At 45.1% G+C, this 19,927-nt stretch overlaps 2 protein-coding genes across 2 annotated transcripts in view; one reads left to right on the top strand and one right to left on the bottom strand.

The window, feature by feature from the left end:
- LOC123024220 overlaps positions 1-18,982 on the top strand; it is a 23,276-nt gene extending 4,294 nt beyond the window's left edge. The window contains exon 2 of the mRNA XM_044431643.1: positions 17,875-18,982. Coding sequence (XP_044287578.1) covers positions 17,875-18,264 — 390 coding nt within the window. The 3' untranslated portion in view covers positions 18,265-18,982. The remainder of the gene's footprint in view (positions 1-17,874) is intronic.
- The window catches only part of LOC123024222 (C-type lectin domain family 2 member D-like), a 22,449-nt gene extending 3,325 nt beyond the window's left edge, over positions 1-19,124 (bottom strand). Inside the window, exons 1-7 of the mRNA XM_044431644.1 lie at positions 19,033-19,124; positions 12,833-12,882; positions 10,204-10,399; positions 8,078-8,182; positions 3,972-4,150; positions 2,290-2,387; positions 904-1,028 (exon numbers count right to left, since the gene is read on the bottom strand). Coding sequence (XP_044287579.1) covers positions 904-1,028; positions 2,290-2,387; positions 3,972-4,150; positions 8,078-8,182; positions 10,204-10,288 — 592 coding nt within the window. The 5' untranslated portion in view covers positions 10,289-10,399; positions 12,833-12,882; positions 19,033-19,124. The remainder of the gene's footprint in view (positions 1-903; positions 1,029-2,289; positions 2,388-3,971; positions 4,151-8,077; positions 8,183-10,203; positions 10,400-12,832; positions 12,883-19,032) is intronic.
- Between the last annotated feature and the right edge of the window lie 803 nt (positions 19,125-19,927).

Below are 19,927 nucleotides of genomic sequence, written 5' to 3'. Positions count from 1 at the left end.
GGGGGAAAAAAAGGGGGAAAGGGGGGGGGGGGGGGGGGAGAAGTGGCGGCTGCAAAGGGGGCCAGGGATATAGCAGAGAGAGGAAACAAGAAGTTCTGCTATGGAGTCTGTGGAGGAGCAGGGCACAACCCATGGTGTGCCTATTCATCTGTGAAGTGCACCCTGTGTTTTTTCTTGAATAACCCACACTGCACAATTTAGTTACATGAGGGGTTGCTTTCTCATGTGAACTCAGCCATAGTGCTGATATGCTGTCTTTTCTTCCATAATATATACTTTTCAGGTAACCAAAATGAGGAAAGTCCAGGAGGGCTACAAACTGAAAATGTTTTCTAGATATCCCTGCTCCCCCCATAAAATGCTGCAAATGAGGCATGGCAATTGCACAGTAAAAGCCTCTTGTGGACACCCTGAATGGGAGAGGGAGAGGGAGGAACCAAGGTGGAGAAGGTGGTGCCTTTTCCAATGCCCTCACTAGTGTGGTAAAAAATGGGAATCGAAGGCTGTATTGAATTATTTCTCTTTTATGAGGATGCTTCTTCATCCTCATGTTGTTTCCAATGGGGGCAACAGAACTGGGATGGCTCTAGGGCCAACTTTCCTCCCACATTCTGGGGACATGTTGGGAGTACAGGCAAATCTACAGCCATTTCCAGCATGCGTAACAAATAACTCTGTGATCCCCCCCTCCCCTAAAGTTTTCAGATACCAGGGCCTTTGTAGAAACACTGAATGCAGACCAACCTCTTGGCCAGTTATAGATGAACCCAAGACTGTGGCCTAAGTTAATACATCAGTTTTTCCAAGAGATTTAGCAATTGCTTTTTTAAAAAAACCAGAACATGTTAATTTTCAATGAATGTCCTCGAGTCTGTTGCTATTTCTTGCTCTTGCATGTTCTACCTGAGCACTGTAAAATATCTGTTTTGCTGCAGATCCAGAATAGTTTCATTTGGCACCATGAAGATGTTGCAATGTTTTCATCGTTCAGAAAAGCACAATCTCCCCCATTTCCAATCACCTCCAAACTGCAAGAGAAACATGAAAATTGTTTGCATTAAACAAGGAATATCTGGTTCCTGACAGCTAAGGACATGTGTGTTTCATATAAATGAAACCTCTGGGGTTGGGGTGAATCCAGGGTGAGAACTTAAGATTCCTGCTCATGGATTCATCTTTCCCAAAAGCACTTTCCTAGAAAGTATAAATCAATGGTCAATAACAACAGAATTTTTCCTCATGCTTATATTTACACAATCAGTTCCAAATGTCTTCTTGCTAGTATAAAGCTTGGACCTATCCTTCAGCCAGGTGTCCTTGATTCTACTGTAGGCCAATGTGATTAAGACTAGCTCTCATTCTACACTTGAAACTGTACACTTCAGAAATGCTTCCTTTGCTTTAGAAATGTGACTTCACAGAGCAAACTCCAGCTCTTGGAACTGGGACTGGGACAGGCATCTTGCTGCCAACTCCTGCTTTGGCAGGCTGCTGCAGATAGCTGTAAGGTGTAACTGCTGCCTTCAGTGCTTTTCAGAAGCCATCAACATGAGGAAGCACTTCCAGCAAAGATCAGGTATATAGATCTTTATTACAGGATAATCACTAAAAGCTAGCACAGCAAATTTGACCAATGAAATTTCACAGTTGTGCAGACACCAAATGTAGGAGAGGAAAAGAAACAGAAACCCAAGAGGATTGTTCCACTTCTTTTTCTGAACTGCCTGCCACCCCTTTTGAAAATCCATACTTGTTTTTCTGAGTTCCAAAAATAACTTTCGATGTGTCTTAATGTATCCTGCAGTTCAGAAAAACAGCAGACATACAAAGCCCACTCACTTAAATTAAATGGACTTGCTGGATTGAAGCCTCTATCCAATACACTCCAGGTGAGTTAATACAAAGAGAAGAATTGGACATTATCATATAAACAGCTTTCACAAACACAAGGGATGTGTTTGCCCACCCTGAAGTAATGCCCAAGACATGGATTTTTTACTGATCTTGTCTGTCTTGCTTCTTTCCAGATCATACTCCCTCCATGCTAGGAAAGAACTAGAATTTCAGAAACAGGTTTCCAAATTTGTTTTATATGTAAATACTTCAAATAAATTGCACCAAGTTTCAAGTAAAATTATGTCTTGTGCACAATTATATTGTAAACAGCAACGATAAGAGCAAGATTCTTACCAATAAACTGTAGACCTGCTTAACAGGCAGAGATTTCAATTGTGGAAATTTCTCAATTTCTCAGTAGTGAAAGGTAAAAAAGGAAAGAGGAATATTCACCTTGAATCTACTCCATTTGTCCATTTCCAGGTCTGACTGGAGTCTCTTCTGAGGCCAATCCAAAAAATATCTTTGCCTTTGAAACGTATCACAAAATCCTTTTCAGATCAAAAGACATGACTATTAGAATCTGATTTCACAAGCTGTCAGTGCAACAACTATGATGTAAAGTACCAATAGTAACACTAAGTATTACTAGCCACCTTCAGTGACCCTATGAACAAAAGGGAAATTACAGAATTTGGAGCGGCATGGGAACTGTTCCAGCCCCTCTGCTTTACTGGGTGAAAACAGACCCCTGGCTTAAACTTGCAAAGGTAAACAAAGCCAGATGCTTGACTGCTTTCCCGACCCCCATGTTACTGCTTTATTAGTTCCTCCCTATCTCCACTGTGTAGCAGCTTTGAATGCAGAACAGTGGCAGTAATGATGGATGGTCTATCCAGCTGCACCACAGTTTTCACGAACCATGATTACACACCCATGTCAAGCCATCATTTCTTGTTCTGTTTTACTGGCATATCACAATCACAGCTTGTCAATGGAGACATCACATGAAACAATAATTAAACTATAGCTATGATTTGGTGTAATATCTGAATTGAATCCTAGACTTTGGGTGCTTCCGTATAAGGATTTTACCCTGCAACCACCCTGCCTCAAACATGGATTTTTACAGGGGCTCCAGAGCATGTGTAACTCCTGTATTTTCCCACCACTTTCCCCATTTTTTTCCTTTCTGGGGGAGGGGAACCCATGAGGAGGAAAACAGGGAAAAAGTATAGAATGCCTTTTAATTGAGAGTGCCAGAGGCACTCCACCTGAAAGCACCCATTAACAAAAGAGAGTGAAACATTTTTGATCTGAGTATTGACTGCATAGTACGGAAAAGACGTTCTTTGATGAAAATTAAAGTTCCATTATTTCACCAGTCTTGCTTTCAAGTTGGCCTTTCTAGCAGATCACATAAAAGGAAACCATAAAGTGACAAACACAGGAACCTGGCTCAGAGAACACATTTCAGCAACAACCCATGGGCCAATGGCAACCCAAACTCAATCCATACTGAACCCTTGAGTGTGTGTTATCCTTGCCTGAACTCAGTCAGTGACTCTATTGTGATTGCTGTTATTAATGCTATTCCTACAGGAGGAATATTCTTAGATACTGAGGAAATGAAAGATGTAGAATATCTGTCAATCAAGGGGTGGGCAACATGTAGCCCTCCAGATGTTTTGGTCTGCAACCCTTATTGAGCATAGCCAATGGCAGTGGATGATGGACATGAATGCAAGAGCTCACTGTTCTTGAGTTTTCTACAAACAAAATGACCAAGACACAGATTTGCCAACATTTATTGAATGTGTTGCAGGCAAAAGAAGAAGGGGGCGGTAGAGAATGAGGTGCCTAGATGGAATCACTGAAGCAGTTGGTGTGAGCTTAAGTGGACTCCGGGGGATGGTGGAGGACAGGAAGGCCTGGAGGAATGTTTTCCATGGGGCTGCAATGGGTTGGATGTGATTTTGTGACTAACAACAACAAATTCAATGTGTTAAAGGTTTGCATCCTGACTTAGTCTTCACATATGTTTTACCTGCAAATGGATGCCTCACCCCCTTCCAGTACAGCAAACCTATATAACAAGCAAGATGACGTGTGGGCAAAAGGATTCTGGCTATTACCTTTTCCTCACTAGCACTGAAAGTCATCAGGGAGGCATTATGTGACAGACAGAAGTCCTGGCTGGAAGTCCAATTCCTTTTTTCTTTTGAAAAGTAGTAGCATTTTCCCTGATGGCCAATCCACTTATTTGGACATGCTGGACCAGAGAAGGGTTGCTCAGAACCTTTGGGAAGCAACACTAAAAATGGAAAAGGGTATTAAACTTTTGCCTGCCCAGCACTCCTCACACTTCAGCATAAGCACAGGCATGGCAACAGACATGGCCATACATGTCACCACAACCCAAAGTGGCACATTGCCTGACGCTGATTGGATTAATCCAGAGTTGCTTTCTATGGGTGCAAGTGCCACTGCCCTCCCTCTTGTTCTTGGCTGGGAGAAAGCGGTACTGGCACACACCAGCCGCCCCAGCTTGCTGCCCACCAGAGGGCTTTTCTCCCAAGTGGCAGCCGGGGAGGGCAGGCATGCTCTCTTCTTTGCTCCTCCTGGAGGGCAGAAAGGTGCTCAAGCAAGAGCTGGGATGGAGAAATGGGGCTAGGCAGGGGCATTCCCTCCACTCGTGCCCCATGTCAGTCCAAGGACATGTGATGCTTTCTGTCTCTGTGCTTCTGTAACACATGCAAATTTATGTATACTCCCAAGTATACTTTACTATGCCGAAAGGTCTTCAGCTTCAGGTACCTCCCATATTTATCACTTTTCATCAGTCTGCACTGGTATTATCACCCTCATATCACACACCCAAGGCTTACAGAAGTGTGCCTAGAGAGATTGAGGCAGAGGTAAGCTTTTGTACGAAGAACATCCTTGTTTACAACTCTGTTTTCCTACTTCAACTTTTCTTCTTGGTGAGTGAGCATTTCTCTCCACTCTTAACCCCCTTTTTCTATGAATGTTCCCATTTGGTTTCTTCCATTTTTACTAAACTGGAAAGAGTGGGAAGGCAATTAAGTGTACCGACTGCAAAGCTGCCATAGTTCTTCCAGAATTCTGGGGAACTGTTAGGTGAGTTGCTGCTGTTCATTCCATCAAGTCAGCTTCAACTCAGAGAGACCCTATAAACAAGTGCCCACCAAAATATCCTGTGCTTGACATCCTGCTTAGCTCTTGTAAACTCAAGACTGTGGCTTCATTTATGGACTCAATCAATCTCATATTTGGTTTTCCCCTTCCTCCTCTTCCTTTTCCTTACTTTGACTTTCCCTAGAATAAGTCTCTTGCCTTTTTATGATGTTCTCAAACTATGGCAGCTTCAGTTTTGTCATTTTGCGTATTCACAAAATGATCCTCTAGCACCATGTTTCAAATGCATCTGTTCTCTTTCCATCCACTTGCTTCACTGCCCAGCTTTCACATCCATCATTGTCATTGGGAATACAATAGTATGGATGAGCTTTCCTTGGTCTCTGGCTAAATGTCCAGATCAAAAAATGGAAAAAAAAATGGAGATTTTTTCCCTAGTTCCTTTACTGCTGCCTTTCCATGTCTCCATCTTCCTCAAATTTCTTGGCTAGGCTTCCTCTGAGTTGATAACTAAGCCAAGTTGAGCACAGTTTCTCCCTCCAACCAGCATCAGACTCACACAGTTTTTCCCCTCTTAATGCTCTTTACTGTTTCCACATCTAAATCATCGAGTGATATCTCTGAGCAAACACAAAGCAGTTAATTGACAGTAATCTGGCATTTGCTCCCCAAAACGCCCCTTATGAGTCCTTCTGTGTCTCGCCCCTGGGGGAGGTGCGCCATGAAAATGGGCACACGCCTCCATCCCTCCCGTTGTGTCCCTGCTTGTGCTTCCCTCTGGTGATGGCAGTGAGCACCAGGCCCGACTTCTCAAGGGGTGCAGACTCTCCACTGGAGGAACTTCCCATGTCCACAATTCCTCCCTCAGGCTGTGACTCCCCAGCATTCCCAGGCCAGGTTGCTCTGCCCCCCTGCTGCCCTTGAGCAAATCTCTGCCACTGCTGCCTCCAGCTGGGCCTCAGGCCCTTGAACAACTCCCATCGAAATAAACCATTTCTTCTTCTGAGTCTGAATCAACAAAATTGGTGTGGCTCACATCCTGTGAGAACACTCGCCAGAGCCCGCCATTACACTTCCTCACAATAGTATGTACAATCTTTCCTAATTTCAGTTTCTTCATTGTTGACATTAAGTGATGATGCTTCTTTTATTAAAGTTCACCCGCAGTTCTGTTTTTGCACTTTCTACTTTCACTTTCATCAGGGATCATTTCTTCATCGCAATACCTTGACCTCCTCTTCAATTGCATGGCAATGGTCCTATAGTTGCTACTTTTCCTAGCACCTCCCTTCTTGGAGCTTGGAATGTGCATTGAAAGTTTTCAGTCTGTGAGCTATTTTTTTGTTATACCATATGTAACCAATTCATTCTCTGCAGCTTGGAATTGGTGTCCCATCTATTCTGGGTGCTTTATTCCTTCCAAGGGCTTTCAGGGCAGCTTTCACTTTGCTGTCTAGCCTTACAGGGGCTTCCTCTTAGGATTCCTCTGCGAAAGAGCGTGTTGTCCTTTCATCTCTTCTCTATAGTTCTTTTCTGTGTATTCTTTCCACCTTCTCTTTATTCTTTCCTCGTCAGAAAGTATGTCCCCCTGTTTGTCTTTTAGCATCTAGGCTTGAATTTCCCTTTTGTTTCTTGGATCTTATAGAAGAGGTCTCCCTTTTCCCTCTTTGGTTGTTGTCTTCTATTTCTTTGCACTGGTCATTGTAATCATTCTTTTTCTCTCTGTGGGATAGTTGCTGAAAAGTCACATTCAAGATTCTGACTCTGTTTCGGTCACCTTTTGCTTCTCTCCTGTCCTTAGCAAATTAATAGTGTTTTTGCCAACACCCACCTAGGCTTTTCCTTTCTTTTTTACTAGAGGAATTGTCTTTTTTTATCCCTAATACTGTCTTTAGTCCACAGTTCTCCCCATTCATGGTCAATTGCATTCAGTTATGCAAATCTATTCTTTATGTGGACTTTAAATTCCTTGGGAATGTTGCTAAAGTGATATTTCAGTGCAGTGCTTCTACAGGTATCCCTTGCTTAACACAGTTTTGATTAATGGGGGTTTTGATTAACATGGCAAAATTAATTGTGACAATCCCTTGATATACGTGCCTGAGTTTTAATTAACACGCCTTTTAAAATTTGCCACTAACAGTCGTGGGCAGGATGACATCAATCCTCCCACCCATCTGTGATCTCAGGGCTCCTGTGAGGCCAATGTTGGTGGTGTTTGTATTACAAACTGCAGTTATTTGTTGTAAGAACCTATTTACCATGGGGAAGAATCAGAGCACCAGACCATCAAGTGAGAAAAGGAAAAGGAAAGTACTTAGATACAAAACTTGATACAATTAAAAAAATTAAAAGTGGTAAAAGTAAAAGTGAATTTGCAAGTGAAAATTGGCTTTAATGAGTCAGCAATGCACATGTAACCAAAGTGTGTTAATGATTGAAAAGGAAGATTTGGCTTGTTTGGCTGGAAGATTGTAGTCCAAGGAGGATTCCAATTAGTATGCATTAATAAAACATTTACTTTGCAATCATATTTTGTCTTTCTTAAAACAATACCACATGATGAATTGTTAACACAGTAATCAATGATGGATGAATTGTAACTTGTACCATTGATTATTAGATGTGATTAATTCAGTTTTGATATATGCAGCAATACTGCATGATCAATTAACAGTGTTAAATGAGAGATACCTCTATTTATTTATTTATCTATCTATAAGATGTATATCCCACCTTTTTGCTTACAAAGTTTTCCTCCTGCTGCCATCAATCTTATCCCCATAACACAACCCTGAGAGGTAGGTTGGGCTAACATTCCGTGACTGGCCCAAGGTCACCCAGCGGGCTCCATGGCTGAGTGGGGACTAGAACCCAGATCACCAGAGTCCCAGTCCTGCACTCTTCACCACTACACCACACCAGCTCTCACTGTTAGTGATTCTTTTTTAAGGCTCATCTGGAGTTTTGATATTTATATTCATGGTCACTATCACAACTGGGTGATTAAGGAGAAGTAATTCAAGATTTTTCAAGGTTTTCAAGGCAATTCAAGAAGTAATTCAAATACTGGGCAACTTACCAATAACAAAGGCAGTGAGGATAATATTCCCAAGAAACGATACGGAAAGAAGTAAGCATGCCATCTTTGTTCTATGTGGCCAAAGCTTCCGCAAAAGGACATTTGCTATACCAAACAGGGTAAGAAAACAAAGTATTACTTTTCCAGTGGAAAGGAAATAAAAACTTGATTTGTGAGTACTTTTGCATGAACTACAGATGAAAACAAGATTTTACAAAGAAAGAAAGTTAGATTTTAGGACTTCAGGATCAAAACTGAGGTGTATGTTTTAACCCTAACCCTAACCCTAATGTATAAGTTGGCCAAATTCTATACATTTGCACCTAATTAGCACATCTGAGCTACCGTATTTTTCACTTTATAAGACGCACCTGACCATAAGACACACCTCGTTTTAAGAGGAGAGATCCATGGAAAGCTTCCTGATAATCACAGGCACATTCCCCATCACTTCCCCATGGACTTTATTAAAAGACGGGTTGCCATTTGAAAACACACACCGACCTGTGATTAACAGCTCTCACCTGTGCCGGAGGAGGGGGGCGGAGCAGGGTGCGCCAAGCGCGTGCCGACCAGGTGTGGTGCAGCCGGGCCGGCAGTGTGCCGCTGGTGGTCTTCCGGGCGGGGCGACGGCAGGTCTTCCTGGGCAGTGGGGGTGAGTAGTCCGTCTCTCCGTGCGGCCGGCAGGTTAAAGCCCGCGGCTCCTCCTCCTCTGCACCACTCCCCCTGAGCGGCACAGCTCTCACCTGCACTGGAGGGGGGGTGGTGGAGCAGCGTGCACCGAGCGCGTGCCGGCCAGGTGGTGCCATGTGGTGCAGCCGGGCCGGCAGCGTGCCGGCAGTGGTCTTCTGGGCGGCTCCTCCTCCTCCGCGGCAGGTCTTCCCGGGTGGTGGGGGTGAGCAGTCCATCTCTCCGTGCAGCCGGCGGGTTAAAGCCCGCGGCGCCTCCTCCTCCGCGGCAGGTCTTCCCGGGCGGTGGGGGTTAGCAGTCTGTCTCTCCATGTGGCCGGCGGGTTAAAGCCCATGGCTCCTCCTCCTCCGCACCACCCCCCCTGGGCGGCACAGCCCTCACCCGGGCCGGGGGGGGGGGGAGCAGGGTGCGTCGAGCGCATGCTGGCCAGGTGGTGCCATGTGGTGCAGCCGGGCCGGCAGCATGCCAGCAGTGGTCTTCTGGGTGGCTCCTCCTCCTCCGTGGCAGGTCTTCCCGGGCGGTGTGGGTGAGCAGTCCGTCTCTCTGTGCGGCCGGCGGGTTAAAGCCCGCGGCTCCTCCTCCTCCGCGGCAGGTCTTCCCGGGTGGTGGGGGTGAGTTGTCTCTCTCTGTGTGGCCAGCGGGTTAAAGCCCGCGGCTCCTCCTCCTCCGTGGCAGGTCTTTCCAGGTGGTGGGGGTGAGCAGTCCGTCTCTCCGTGCGGCCGGCGGGTTAAAGCCCGTGGCTCCTCCTCCTCCGCGGCAGGTCTTCCTGGGTGGTGGGGGTGAGTTGTCTCTCTCCGTGCGGCCGGCGGGTTAAAGCCCGCGGCTCCTCCTCCTCCGCAGCAGGTCTCTCCGGATGGTGGGGGTGAGCAGTCCGTCTCTCCGTGCAGCCGGCGGGTTAAAGCCCGCGGCTCCTCCTCCTCTGCACCACTCCCCCTGAGCGGTACAGCTCCCACCTGCACTGGAGGGAGGGTGGAGCAGCACACACCGAGCGCGTGCCGGCCAGGTGGTACCATGTGGTGCAGGCGGGCCGGCAGCGTCCCGGGCATTGGGCACACACACATATTCCCTCTATAAGACGCACAGACATTTCCCCTTACTTTTGAGGGGGGGAAAAGTGCGTCTTATAGAGCGAAAAATATGGTAATTAGGAATGCTGGGGGTCAGGGAGGACACTGACAGATTTGCTTTCTTTTACTAGAGAAGACAAATCAGGAGAATTTATTGGAGTCTATAAGGCTTTAATGAAACATGTTCCCTCCCCCCGAGCTACCTAGCATAGGATTGCTCCCCAAGACTGAAACTAGGATGCTGTTACGTTAGAGCACAGATTATAGATAATATCTGCAGAGATGCCATGCATGCTTTTGCTCAGGCAGCTGCTCTCTAAACACCCCTCATCTTTACAGCCTCCACTCAGACTGAAAAGGCATCATTACCTGTTTTGCTTTGTGTTTCACAGGCTTCATGACAGTAATCAGGAAACTCCTTGGTTAGGCTTTCGCTAGATGTTACATCAGACATTTTCTCCCTTTCTGCAAATTCTACCAGTAGACCTTCTGTTACAGCCTATGAGGGAAAGTGGTGGTCCAGATTCAGTTCCCGACGAGTGCAAAGCTCCTGCCCTTGCCTTGGCTGGAAGCAACAGAGAGATGCTGAAGTCAGGAAAAAACAGTGTGGAAGATGGAAATACTAAGCTACAAACCCCTACTTGCTTACCTGAATGTAGCAATCACTGACTCAGTAGGAGTTATTACTGAGTATACATTTATATATTTGATTTATGTGCCACTACATTAGCCATTGGCTCTCTGGGCGTCTTACATACAGTCAAAATCACAATAAAATCACCACTACAGTGAAAACAGTAGTGAAGGACTGCAGTGTAAGAAAACTTGAGAGTACTTTTGTCATTATGCATAATCATGCTCCTTGTCACCACCACCACCTCCAGCTAAATTCACAACTAAATTAGATGGAGAGAGAAACATCAACCCTAATGCTACATTCTGCAATTAAAGGAGTCTGTGTCACTCAGTTGTCCCAGGAGGAGAAAGGAAGAGGCACACAAACTGCCAGGTCCCCTCTTCAGTAGGGAAAGAAGGCTGGATTCTCATAAAAATGCATAGAGATGTTCACTACTTACTTTTTAGAAGAGAGAAAACAATTCTCAGAGTTTCTAGAACCACAACTTCTCTCCTCTCCACCCATGCAGACAGTTCCACTTTCAGCATTGCAAGATATTGCAATAGCTTTCATTTTCAGAGAACAGATTATTGGTGCAATATGGTATTGCAAACAGATTTGATGGGAAAAAATATCATAAACTGAAGGTGCCAAGGGGTCAAAGTAAGTACGATTCATTTTATGCTATAAGATATGATTTTATTGTGTATACAAATAGGATGGATACTCAATATAATAACCTCTCCAATATAAACACTCAGGGTATTGCAAAGAATTTTGAAAGCAAAAATCAAAGTATTATATAGAATCACTGTTTAAGTAAATATTATTGGATGAAAGAAAGATCTGTATAACCTTGTGCTCATGGCTTACCTAAGTTTACTATGATATTTATAATGATGTAACACTGAAGGAATATTTGCATCTGTTGCTATGATTTACTTATTTTATGTTTGCTTGTTCCTTTTGCTGTTTGGTATAGTAAAAATATAATTAAAGCAACAGCAAGAACAGGCCCTGGTCTGTTCCAGTAGATTTCTTCTGTTTTCACCAGCAACTCTAGAAATTCTGATGGCTCATCAGGAGTATTCAATCTTGTGCACAACGAAAGTTCAGCAGAATTCATGTGCTGTTTCTCTCACAGCAGTCTCCATTTTATTCTCAGAATAACTTGAAGCTGAGAGATAATGCCTCTCTATCTCTCTATGAGCAAGGGAAGAGACAGAATCAAGCAGTTACCAGGCTAATGTAAGATTGTATCTTCCTGTAGAGGAAATTTGAAGATCATTTTGCATCCTCTCAATTTAGCCAGGGGCTTCACAACTGTTGTAGCTCCAGTTTTCACACAGCAGTTTCACGCCTGCAGAGTAAACAGCTATGTGATGTGAATACTGGGAAATGACCCTACCTCACACCTAATTTGTCTGCTGCCACATCCTGCATTTTACTAGTGGATTTTTTTAAGAGCTGGGGAAACTATTTGGGGAATAGTACATTTCTTCTTTTATTGTGTGTAAAAGGATGTAATGATTCCAAAAGCCAATACCGAACTCCATTTTGCATTAGGTCAACTTGCATTAGGTCAACTCAAAATTCACAATATATTGTGCAAGTTTTTTTCCAGAACTGTTTATCAAACAAGAAGGTAAACAAAAGAAAAGGGAACTGCTGAGGATGAAGGTACAGAGTCTACATCTAGTAACTGGCTTAAGGTTCAAGGAGGGAGGAGGCTGCAGATATTCAGATGAGACTCTGCCAAGAACTAAGATGGTTACAGGTTGTACCTAAGAACCTTCCCAAGGGTTGGTGGGAAGAACAAACCACACTGGTTTCACTGCATGTCTTGCTCTCAAAATAGTTTCTAGCTATATGGGACAACTCCACAGCATCAGGGTATTACCAGGTAATAAACTCACAATTTTAGATGAGAGATAACCATGCCTTCTTTTAAAGAGAGTTTGAAAGAATCTGAATAGAGATTGTTGCTTGCAGAGCATATCAGTCACTCCTGAAGTTGTACGTTTTTGTTTGCTTTTGGCATTATTTTACTTGTTACAGGATAATGCAGATGACAAAGAAAAGACTATTCCAAATACCAAATTATAATACAAACAAGCTTTTGGTTACTGGGGTGTTGATGGTTTCTGTTTTAAACTCTTTCCTGCTTTGCTAACTTTTGGTACAACAACTTACTGTTCCATCTGTAACACTGAGTTTCAGGGGTGTATAGCTTTATATTTAATAAATATAAAACAGTGCACATTATGTGATCATTTATTTACAATCTATTTTATGGGCTTAGAATACTGTTAAAACAAAAAAGAAAATAAGCACACCACATATTTCCATTTTTAACCAATCACTGTTTCTCAGCCTACTTACCTCACAGGATCACTGAGAGTGAAAAAATCCATGCTTGCCACCTCATGCTCCTATGATGGAAACAAACAAAGAAACAAACATGCAGCCAGATCCTATTTTTATTTCCTCAGAAGTACATGTCACCGATTTCAAGAAGATACTTCCCAAATTCAAACCTGTTAGGGCAATTCCACTTGACCGACCCTTACTGAAAACTGAGGGGAGTTTCCAAGAGAAAGGAACCCAAACAGTCTTATCCTGACCCCCAACTGGCAGTGGACTACCTTGCAGGATTGTTGTAACTTTTCCCTCTCAGCTCAGATCCCACCCTGGGGGAGCAGCACTCTCACACGCTTGCTGCCTGCAGCAGAACTTGCATCCAGAGGTTGCCAGGAGTCAGTGCTGCAGGGCTGCATCGCTCTCCATTCCCGCAGCCCTGCTGAGGGGCGGAAGGGGGTCTGTTGAGGGGAAGGGGCAGCAAATGGCCCCGCCACCCTGCCCGTCCATGCAGCACTCTTCACTCTTACAACATCTGAAGGCGGCCATGGTTAATTAGTTGTCACTCTGTCACAAGTTTTTACTCCCTCTGGAAAGATTCCGCTAGCACTGAAGCTGCTGGAAATCACGTGTGCTATACTAGTCAAGCTGGCAGGCGATGCTGTCCTCCTTCACCCGTCCCCCAGTCACTGAAAGGAACCCCAAGCCCCTCCATCTGTGGGTTGCTTTGCTTTATCCTCTTCCTCCATTCAAAAACACAGTTTTGTGTAAAGGGGGAAACAACTTCCTTATTCTGCAAACAGGCCTGGCCTAAACAGACAGCAGGATGAGATAGGAAATGGGCTGTAAACATTGCCTGCATATTGAAAGAAAAGCTCTGCTGAAATAGAGCACCGCTCCTGGTCTCGTAAGCCTTCTAGCAGAAACCGTGTGGATGGGACGGTCTGATACATACAGACTTCCAAAAGTCCCCCAGCAGAGCCTTTTGAGCAAACTTAGCAGAGGTGCTTTTTGTGGATTTGTAACTTGCCAAAGAACAGAAAGCAGAGGGAGAGATTAACCAGTGATGTCCCACAAGAATCTGCATTCCAGATCATAAATGATCATAAATTATCTGGAATTAGGAGCAAGCAGTGAGGTAGCCAAGTTTGCTGATGACACAAATATTAAGGATGCTTAAAACACAAAGGGGCTATGAAAAGGATCTCTCTAAATTGGGAACAAGGGCATTAACATTTCAAAAGTGGTTTGATGTGAGCAAGTAAAGTGATGCATATTCCAGCAAAAAGTCCCAACTTCATACCTACATTGGTGAGATCTGAGCTAGTCAAGAAGATCCTGGAATTGTGCTGGTTCGCTTGATGGAAATACTGCTTTACTAAAAGGCTGTTGTGGAAAATGCCATGTTGGGTATAACAAGGAAGGGAAATGGCAACAGCAACCTGTTCTTCAACAAATTGTACTCATGACTTGCTTCTGGGTTTCCGACATCCAGCAGCCTGGATATTTTCATTGTTGCACAAAATTCAAGCAAAAACAAAACAAAAGTGGCACATGTAGTTTGCATAAGTATTCACCCCTGCCCCCAGAGCCAATACTTGGTTGTTGTTGTTGTTAGTCGGGAAGTCGTTTCTGACCCATCGTGACCCCATGGACAAAATTCCTCTAGGCCTTCCTGTCCTCCACCATCCCTCAGAGTCCACTTAAGCTCACACCAACTGCTTCAGTGACTCCATCCAGCCACCTCATCCTCTGCCGTCCCCTTCTTCTTTTGCTATCTATTGTTCCCAGCATTAGGCTCTTCTCGAGGGAGTCCTACCTTCTCATTAGGTGGCCAAAGTATTTGAGTTTCATCTTCAACATCTGGCCTTCTAAAGAGCAGTCAGGGTTGATCTCCTCTAGGACTGACCAGTTTGATCATCTTGCAGTCTAAGAAACTCGCAGGAGTCTTCTCCAGCATCACAATTCAAAGGCCTCAATCCTTTGGCGCTCAGCCTTCCTTATGGTCCAGCTTTCACAGCCATACATTGCAACTGGGAAAACCGTAGCCTTGACTATATGCACTTTTGTTGGCAGGGTGATGTCTCTGCTTTTTAGTATGCTGTCTAGATTTGCCATAGCTTCCTCCCCAGGAGCAAGCATCTTTTAATTTCTTGGCTGCAGTCCCCATCTGCGGTGATCTTGGAGCCCAGGAAAATAAAATCTGTCACTACCTCCATTTCTTCCCCATCTATTTGCCAGGAAGTGAGAGGACTGGATGCCATGATCTTAGTTTTCTTAATATTGAGTTTCAAGCCAACTTTTGCACTCTCCTCCTTCACCTGCATCAAGAGGCTCTTTAGTTCTTTACTTTCTGCCATGAGAGTGGTATCATCTGCATATCTGAGGTTGTTGATATTTCTCCCAGCAATCTGGTCACTGACCTCGAGCCAGACATCCTGGAATGTGAAGTCAAATGGGCCTTAAGGAGTCTGAGCAACAATGAAGCTAGTGGAGGTGACAGTATTCTAGCTGAGCTATTCAAACTCCTGAAAGAAGATGCTGCAAAAGTGCTACACTCAATATGCCAGTAAATTTGGAAAACTCAACAGTGACCACAGGATTGGAAAATGTCAGTTTACATTCCCATCACAAAGAAGGGCAATGCCAAAGAATGTTCAAACTACTGCACCATTGCACTCATTTCACATGCTAGCGAAGTTATGCTCAAAATCCTACAAGCTAGGCTCCAGCAGTATGTGGACCGAGAACTACCAGAAGTACAGGCAGGATTTTGAAGAGGAAGAGGAACTAGAGATCAAATTGCCAACATACGCTGGATCATGGAAAAAGCTAGGGAGTTCCAGAAAAACATCTACTTCTGCTTCATTGACTATGCTAAAGCCTTTGATTGTGTGGATTACAATCAATTGTGGCAAGTTCTTAAAGAGATGGGAGTACCAGACCATCTTCTCTGTCTCTTGAAAAACCTATATGTGGGTCAAGAAACAGCAGTGAGAACTGGACATGGAACCACGGATTGGTTCAAAATAGAGAAAGGAGTTCGGCAAGGCTGTATAGTGTTGCTCTGCCTATTTAAGTTATATGCAGAGTACATCATGAGAAATGAGGGGCTAGATGAATCACAAGTTGGAATTAAGATTGCCAGGAGAAATATCAACAACCTCAGTTTTGCAGATGATACCACTCTCATGGTAGAAGGTGAAGAGGAACTAAAGAGCCATGTTTTCTTCCAAAAAAAACTGCTCTAGCTCTGTCAGGCTGAATGGAGACTGTCAGTGAACAGCACTTTCAAATCTGGCTTATTTTCAATCGGATAACAACAACAACAATAATAATACCAGTACTGCTATTATTACTACTACACTGCCTTCATTTCCTGCCTTTTTTCCTTCTTGCAAGGAACCCAGGTGGCTTCCATAGCTTCATTTTAGCTTCACAACAAAACCTCAGTGAGGTAGGTTGTCCTGAGCTTCTCTGACTGGGCAAAAGTCATCCATTGAGCTTTATGGCCTAGTCATCCAAGTTCTTGCGTTTAAACCACTCCAGTGTTACTTTGATTGTGTGCTGTCTTGCTAGAAAGTGAACCTCTACCCCAGGCCCTGGTCCTGTGCAGATTGAAACTATTTTTCATCTAGAATTGCCCAGCATTTGTCCCATCCATCTTGCCCTCCATCCTGACCTGTTTCCTACTCTCTGCCAAGGAAAGGCACCTCCACAGCATGCTGCCGCCACCACCATGCTTCAGCATGAGGATGGTGTTCTCAGGGCAATGCACCCAGCTGAAAACCATACAGTGTTTTGTAGCAAGTCCCAATGGGACTCAGGCGACCTGGGTTCTAGTCCCGCTCAGCCATGGAGCCAACTGGGTGACTTTGGGCCAGTCACAGACTCTCAGCCCAACCTACCTCACAGGGTTGTTGTTGTGGGGATAAGATGGAGGAAGAGATGTAAGCTGCCTTGAGCCCTTTGTAGGAAAAAGGCAGGATATAAATCAAATAAATAAATAAATTTTGTCTCATTAGCCAAAAAAAACCTTTCTCCTATGTTTAATGTGTCCCCAACGTGCATTTTTGTAAACTCCAAATGGGCTTTGGTGTGGCTTTGTTTCAACAGTACCTTTATTCTCGCCTGTCTTCCATAAAACTCAGTTTTGTTGAGCAACTGAGTGATAGTTGTCCCATGACCTGTTCTCCAGTCTCAGCTGTAGATCTCTCCAGCTCCAGCAGAGTTACCACTAGCCTCTTGGTTGCTTCTCCTCACCTAGAAGGCTTCTCTAGGCAGACTCTAGGCAGACTCACAGTTGAGCAATTTTCTTACCACTTTGTAATCATGGATATAGCTGTGCTCTGGGGATGTTAATAGTTTGGGATTTATTATAACACAACCTGATGCGTCTGTTCTATGAAGTTGTTTTGATAGCTTCTTGGTTGTCATGGTGTGTGTGTGTGTTTAGATATACCCTCTAACAGAAACAGGAATAAGTGGATTTTAGTCAACTACTATCACACAATATGTGACCTTTGGAAACAGTGGATTGTACCAGAGCTTATTTAGAGATGTTGCAGCAAAGAGGCTGAATGCTTATTCAACCAGCAAGTACCACCTTGTTCTCATTTTTGTGTCACTATAAAAATATCTTGCACTTTCACCAAGCTGAATATTTTGTACATGGTGTGGTAACAATGGATCTAATGATCTATTTCAGTTCCAGGTTACTACACAAAAATGTGAAAAAGTCCAAGAGTGAATGTTCAGCCACTGCTGGCAGAACTTCAGGGGCATTGGAAACTGCTCTGGAGAAGTCTGAAGAGGAACTCTGAGCCAGTGTGGTGCAGTGGTTAAGAGCATGGGACTGAAAGTCAGGCGATTTGGGTTCTGGTCCCCGCTGAGCCATGGAGCCAACTGGGTGGCTTTGGGCCAGTCACAGACTCTCAGCCCAACCTGCCTCAAAGGGTTGTTGTGGGTAAAATTGAGAGCAGTAGGAGAATGATGTAATTCGCTTTGACTTGGTAAGAAATAAGGTGGAATATTCATCTAATAAACAAATATTTGCTCTGTGGCAGATGTGTCAGAGAATTGGGGAGACGCCTAGGTGTTGCTATGGAAACTCTTCTTACACACACGGAACTTCCTACCCAGGGATGCATCCGCTTTTCTCATTAGGTAAGGTGGCTTTCTTTCTGTCCCTGCTGCAGAATCTCTACGTGGCACCACAGTATTGCAGAACAACACTGACACTTACTTCTTCATGTCAGTTTCACAAACAGAGCCGCAAGTTCCTTGTTTCGAGGACTCCTTTACGTGGTGCACTAGTCATCCCTCCCGTAAAAGTTTACGGAACTTTTCCCCCAGTTGTTGCCCTCCAAAGCTTCACCCAAGAATCCCGGCGTTTTCTCTACGTGTGCGTGCGTGTTAACTACAAGCCCAGACAAAAGCGACCGCCGTGCTTTTAATTGGTTAAAGTGATATACAGAGAAGCGGAGAGCTCTAAACCCAAGGGTGGGGGATAAAACCGTGCCAAGGACACATTTTCCTCCCGCAACGAAAACAGGAGAAACAGCCTCAGTTCAAGCAGAGAAGCCCGAAGGAAACTCGGGAAACTGGCGCCTTCCCCAAGTGACAATGGCAGGTATCGCCTGCGAAACTAGTAACGCTGAGCAGGAAACTGACGAACGAATGGCGCACTTTGGAAAGCCCCAGAAGCTCCTTCTTGGCTTCCACTGCAAACCAGGCGGGGCGCCAACCTGCCTTTCTGCGGGACCAGCAGACGGAGGGCCCCTCTCCTCCTATTTCCGGCTGCTGCCTGGATGCGGTTTCACCTCGCGCTTTCTTCTCTCCAGAGGGAGAGAACAAGCAGTGCTGACATCAAGGGGAGCTGCTGGGAAAAGCCAGTGTTGCCCGTTACCCGAAGGGGAGCAAGGAGCGGACCGGGGCGGCTACACCTCGGCCGAGGCACTCCCGCTTGGGGCTCCCCAAGAAGGGAAGCGGGCTCCCCTCGGCCCGCCCAAGATGCGGAGCTATTCCGCCTCCCTGTACGAGCAAGAAGGGCAGCGCCTCGTCGGCTCCCCCTCCCCAGGTGGGCGGCCTGGGCGTCCTGCGGGGCGACGCCTGTTCCCCGAAAACGAAGGGCGGCGGGCTGGGCAGGGAACCCGCGCAGGCTTCGCTCCAGGGGGCACACAGGCAGCGGCTTTTCGCATGTCCTACTGCTCCCCTCCTCTTACCTTTCTTCCCTCCCCAGGAACGATCTGGCACCTTGGCTGACCGTCCCGGTGCCACACTCGGCACGCAAGGATCGGTAGCGCTTCTTGCAAATGGCCTCCTAACGGACAGCCGCTCTCGGTTCTCCGCCCGCCGCCCTCGCTTGGTCCGCCCTCTTTCCCTCTTTGTTTTCTCTTCCGCGAGCCCGACAGACTTTGAAATTGAAACACTGAACTCGAATCGCAGAAATGGATTCGTTGTTTAAACAGTTCTGGCATTTCACAGTAGATTGATACTTCATACTGTGCCTTAGTGGGCTCGTGTTTTTATTGAATCCATTTTTATTATTGTATGCATGCTTGTTAATCCTGAACTATAGAGAAGCCTCTGAGCGTTGGGTGGAACAAGGAAGGAAATTAGTCATTTTCTTCATTTCCCCAAGAGCTATTTGTGATCGTGTGGTTGCTGAGCCGTTCATTGTTGCAAAAAACCTGCTTTTTTGGTATAGAGAAGTGACTTGCAGATAAATAGTTAAAGCAGTTCTGTGCATCTCCACTCCCAATTTCCTAAAGACAAACATTCAAAACATCTGGCATTTTCATGTGGTGCCTTCATTCAGACACACAATACCTGGTTCAGACTAGGCTACTTTGTTGTGACATGCTGTTGTCTCTGGCTTATGGTAACACTGTGAATGAGTGCCCTCCAAAATCAAAGAATACCAGGGGGCCATGAAAGCCATCAGATCCAACCCCCTGTGTTGCAGGACAGCAAGTTACAATGCTCTGTCCTAGCACAGTACAGTGGTACCTTGGCTCATGAACTTAATACATTCCAGGACTCTGGTCATGACCCAAATTGGTCGTGAGCCAAGTTAAATTTCCCCATAAAGTTCAATGTAAATAAGGTTAATCTGTT

The sequence above is a fragment of the Varanus komodoensis genome, unplaced genomic scaffold (genome assembly GCF_004798865.1).
Source record: "Varanus komodoensis strain SLA01 unplaced genomic scaffold, ASM479886v1 scaffold227, whole genome shotgun sequence".
Taxonomy (NCBI): Eukaryota; Metazoa; Chordata; class Lepidosauria; order Squamata; family Varanidae; genus Varanus; species Varanus komodoensis.
The sequence above is the reverse complement of the archived record's forward strand: the minus strand, read 5'-3'. Positions and strand labels throughout refer to the sequence as shown.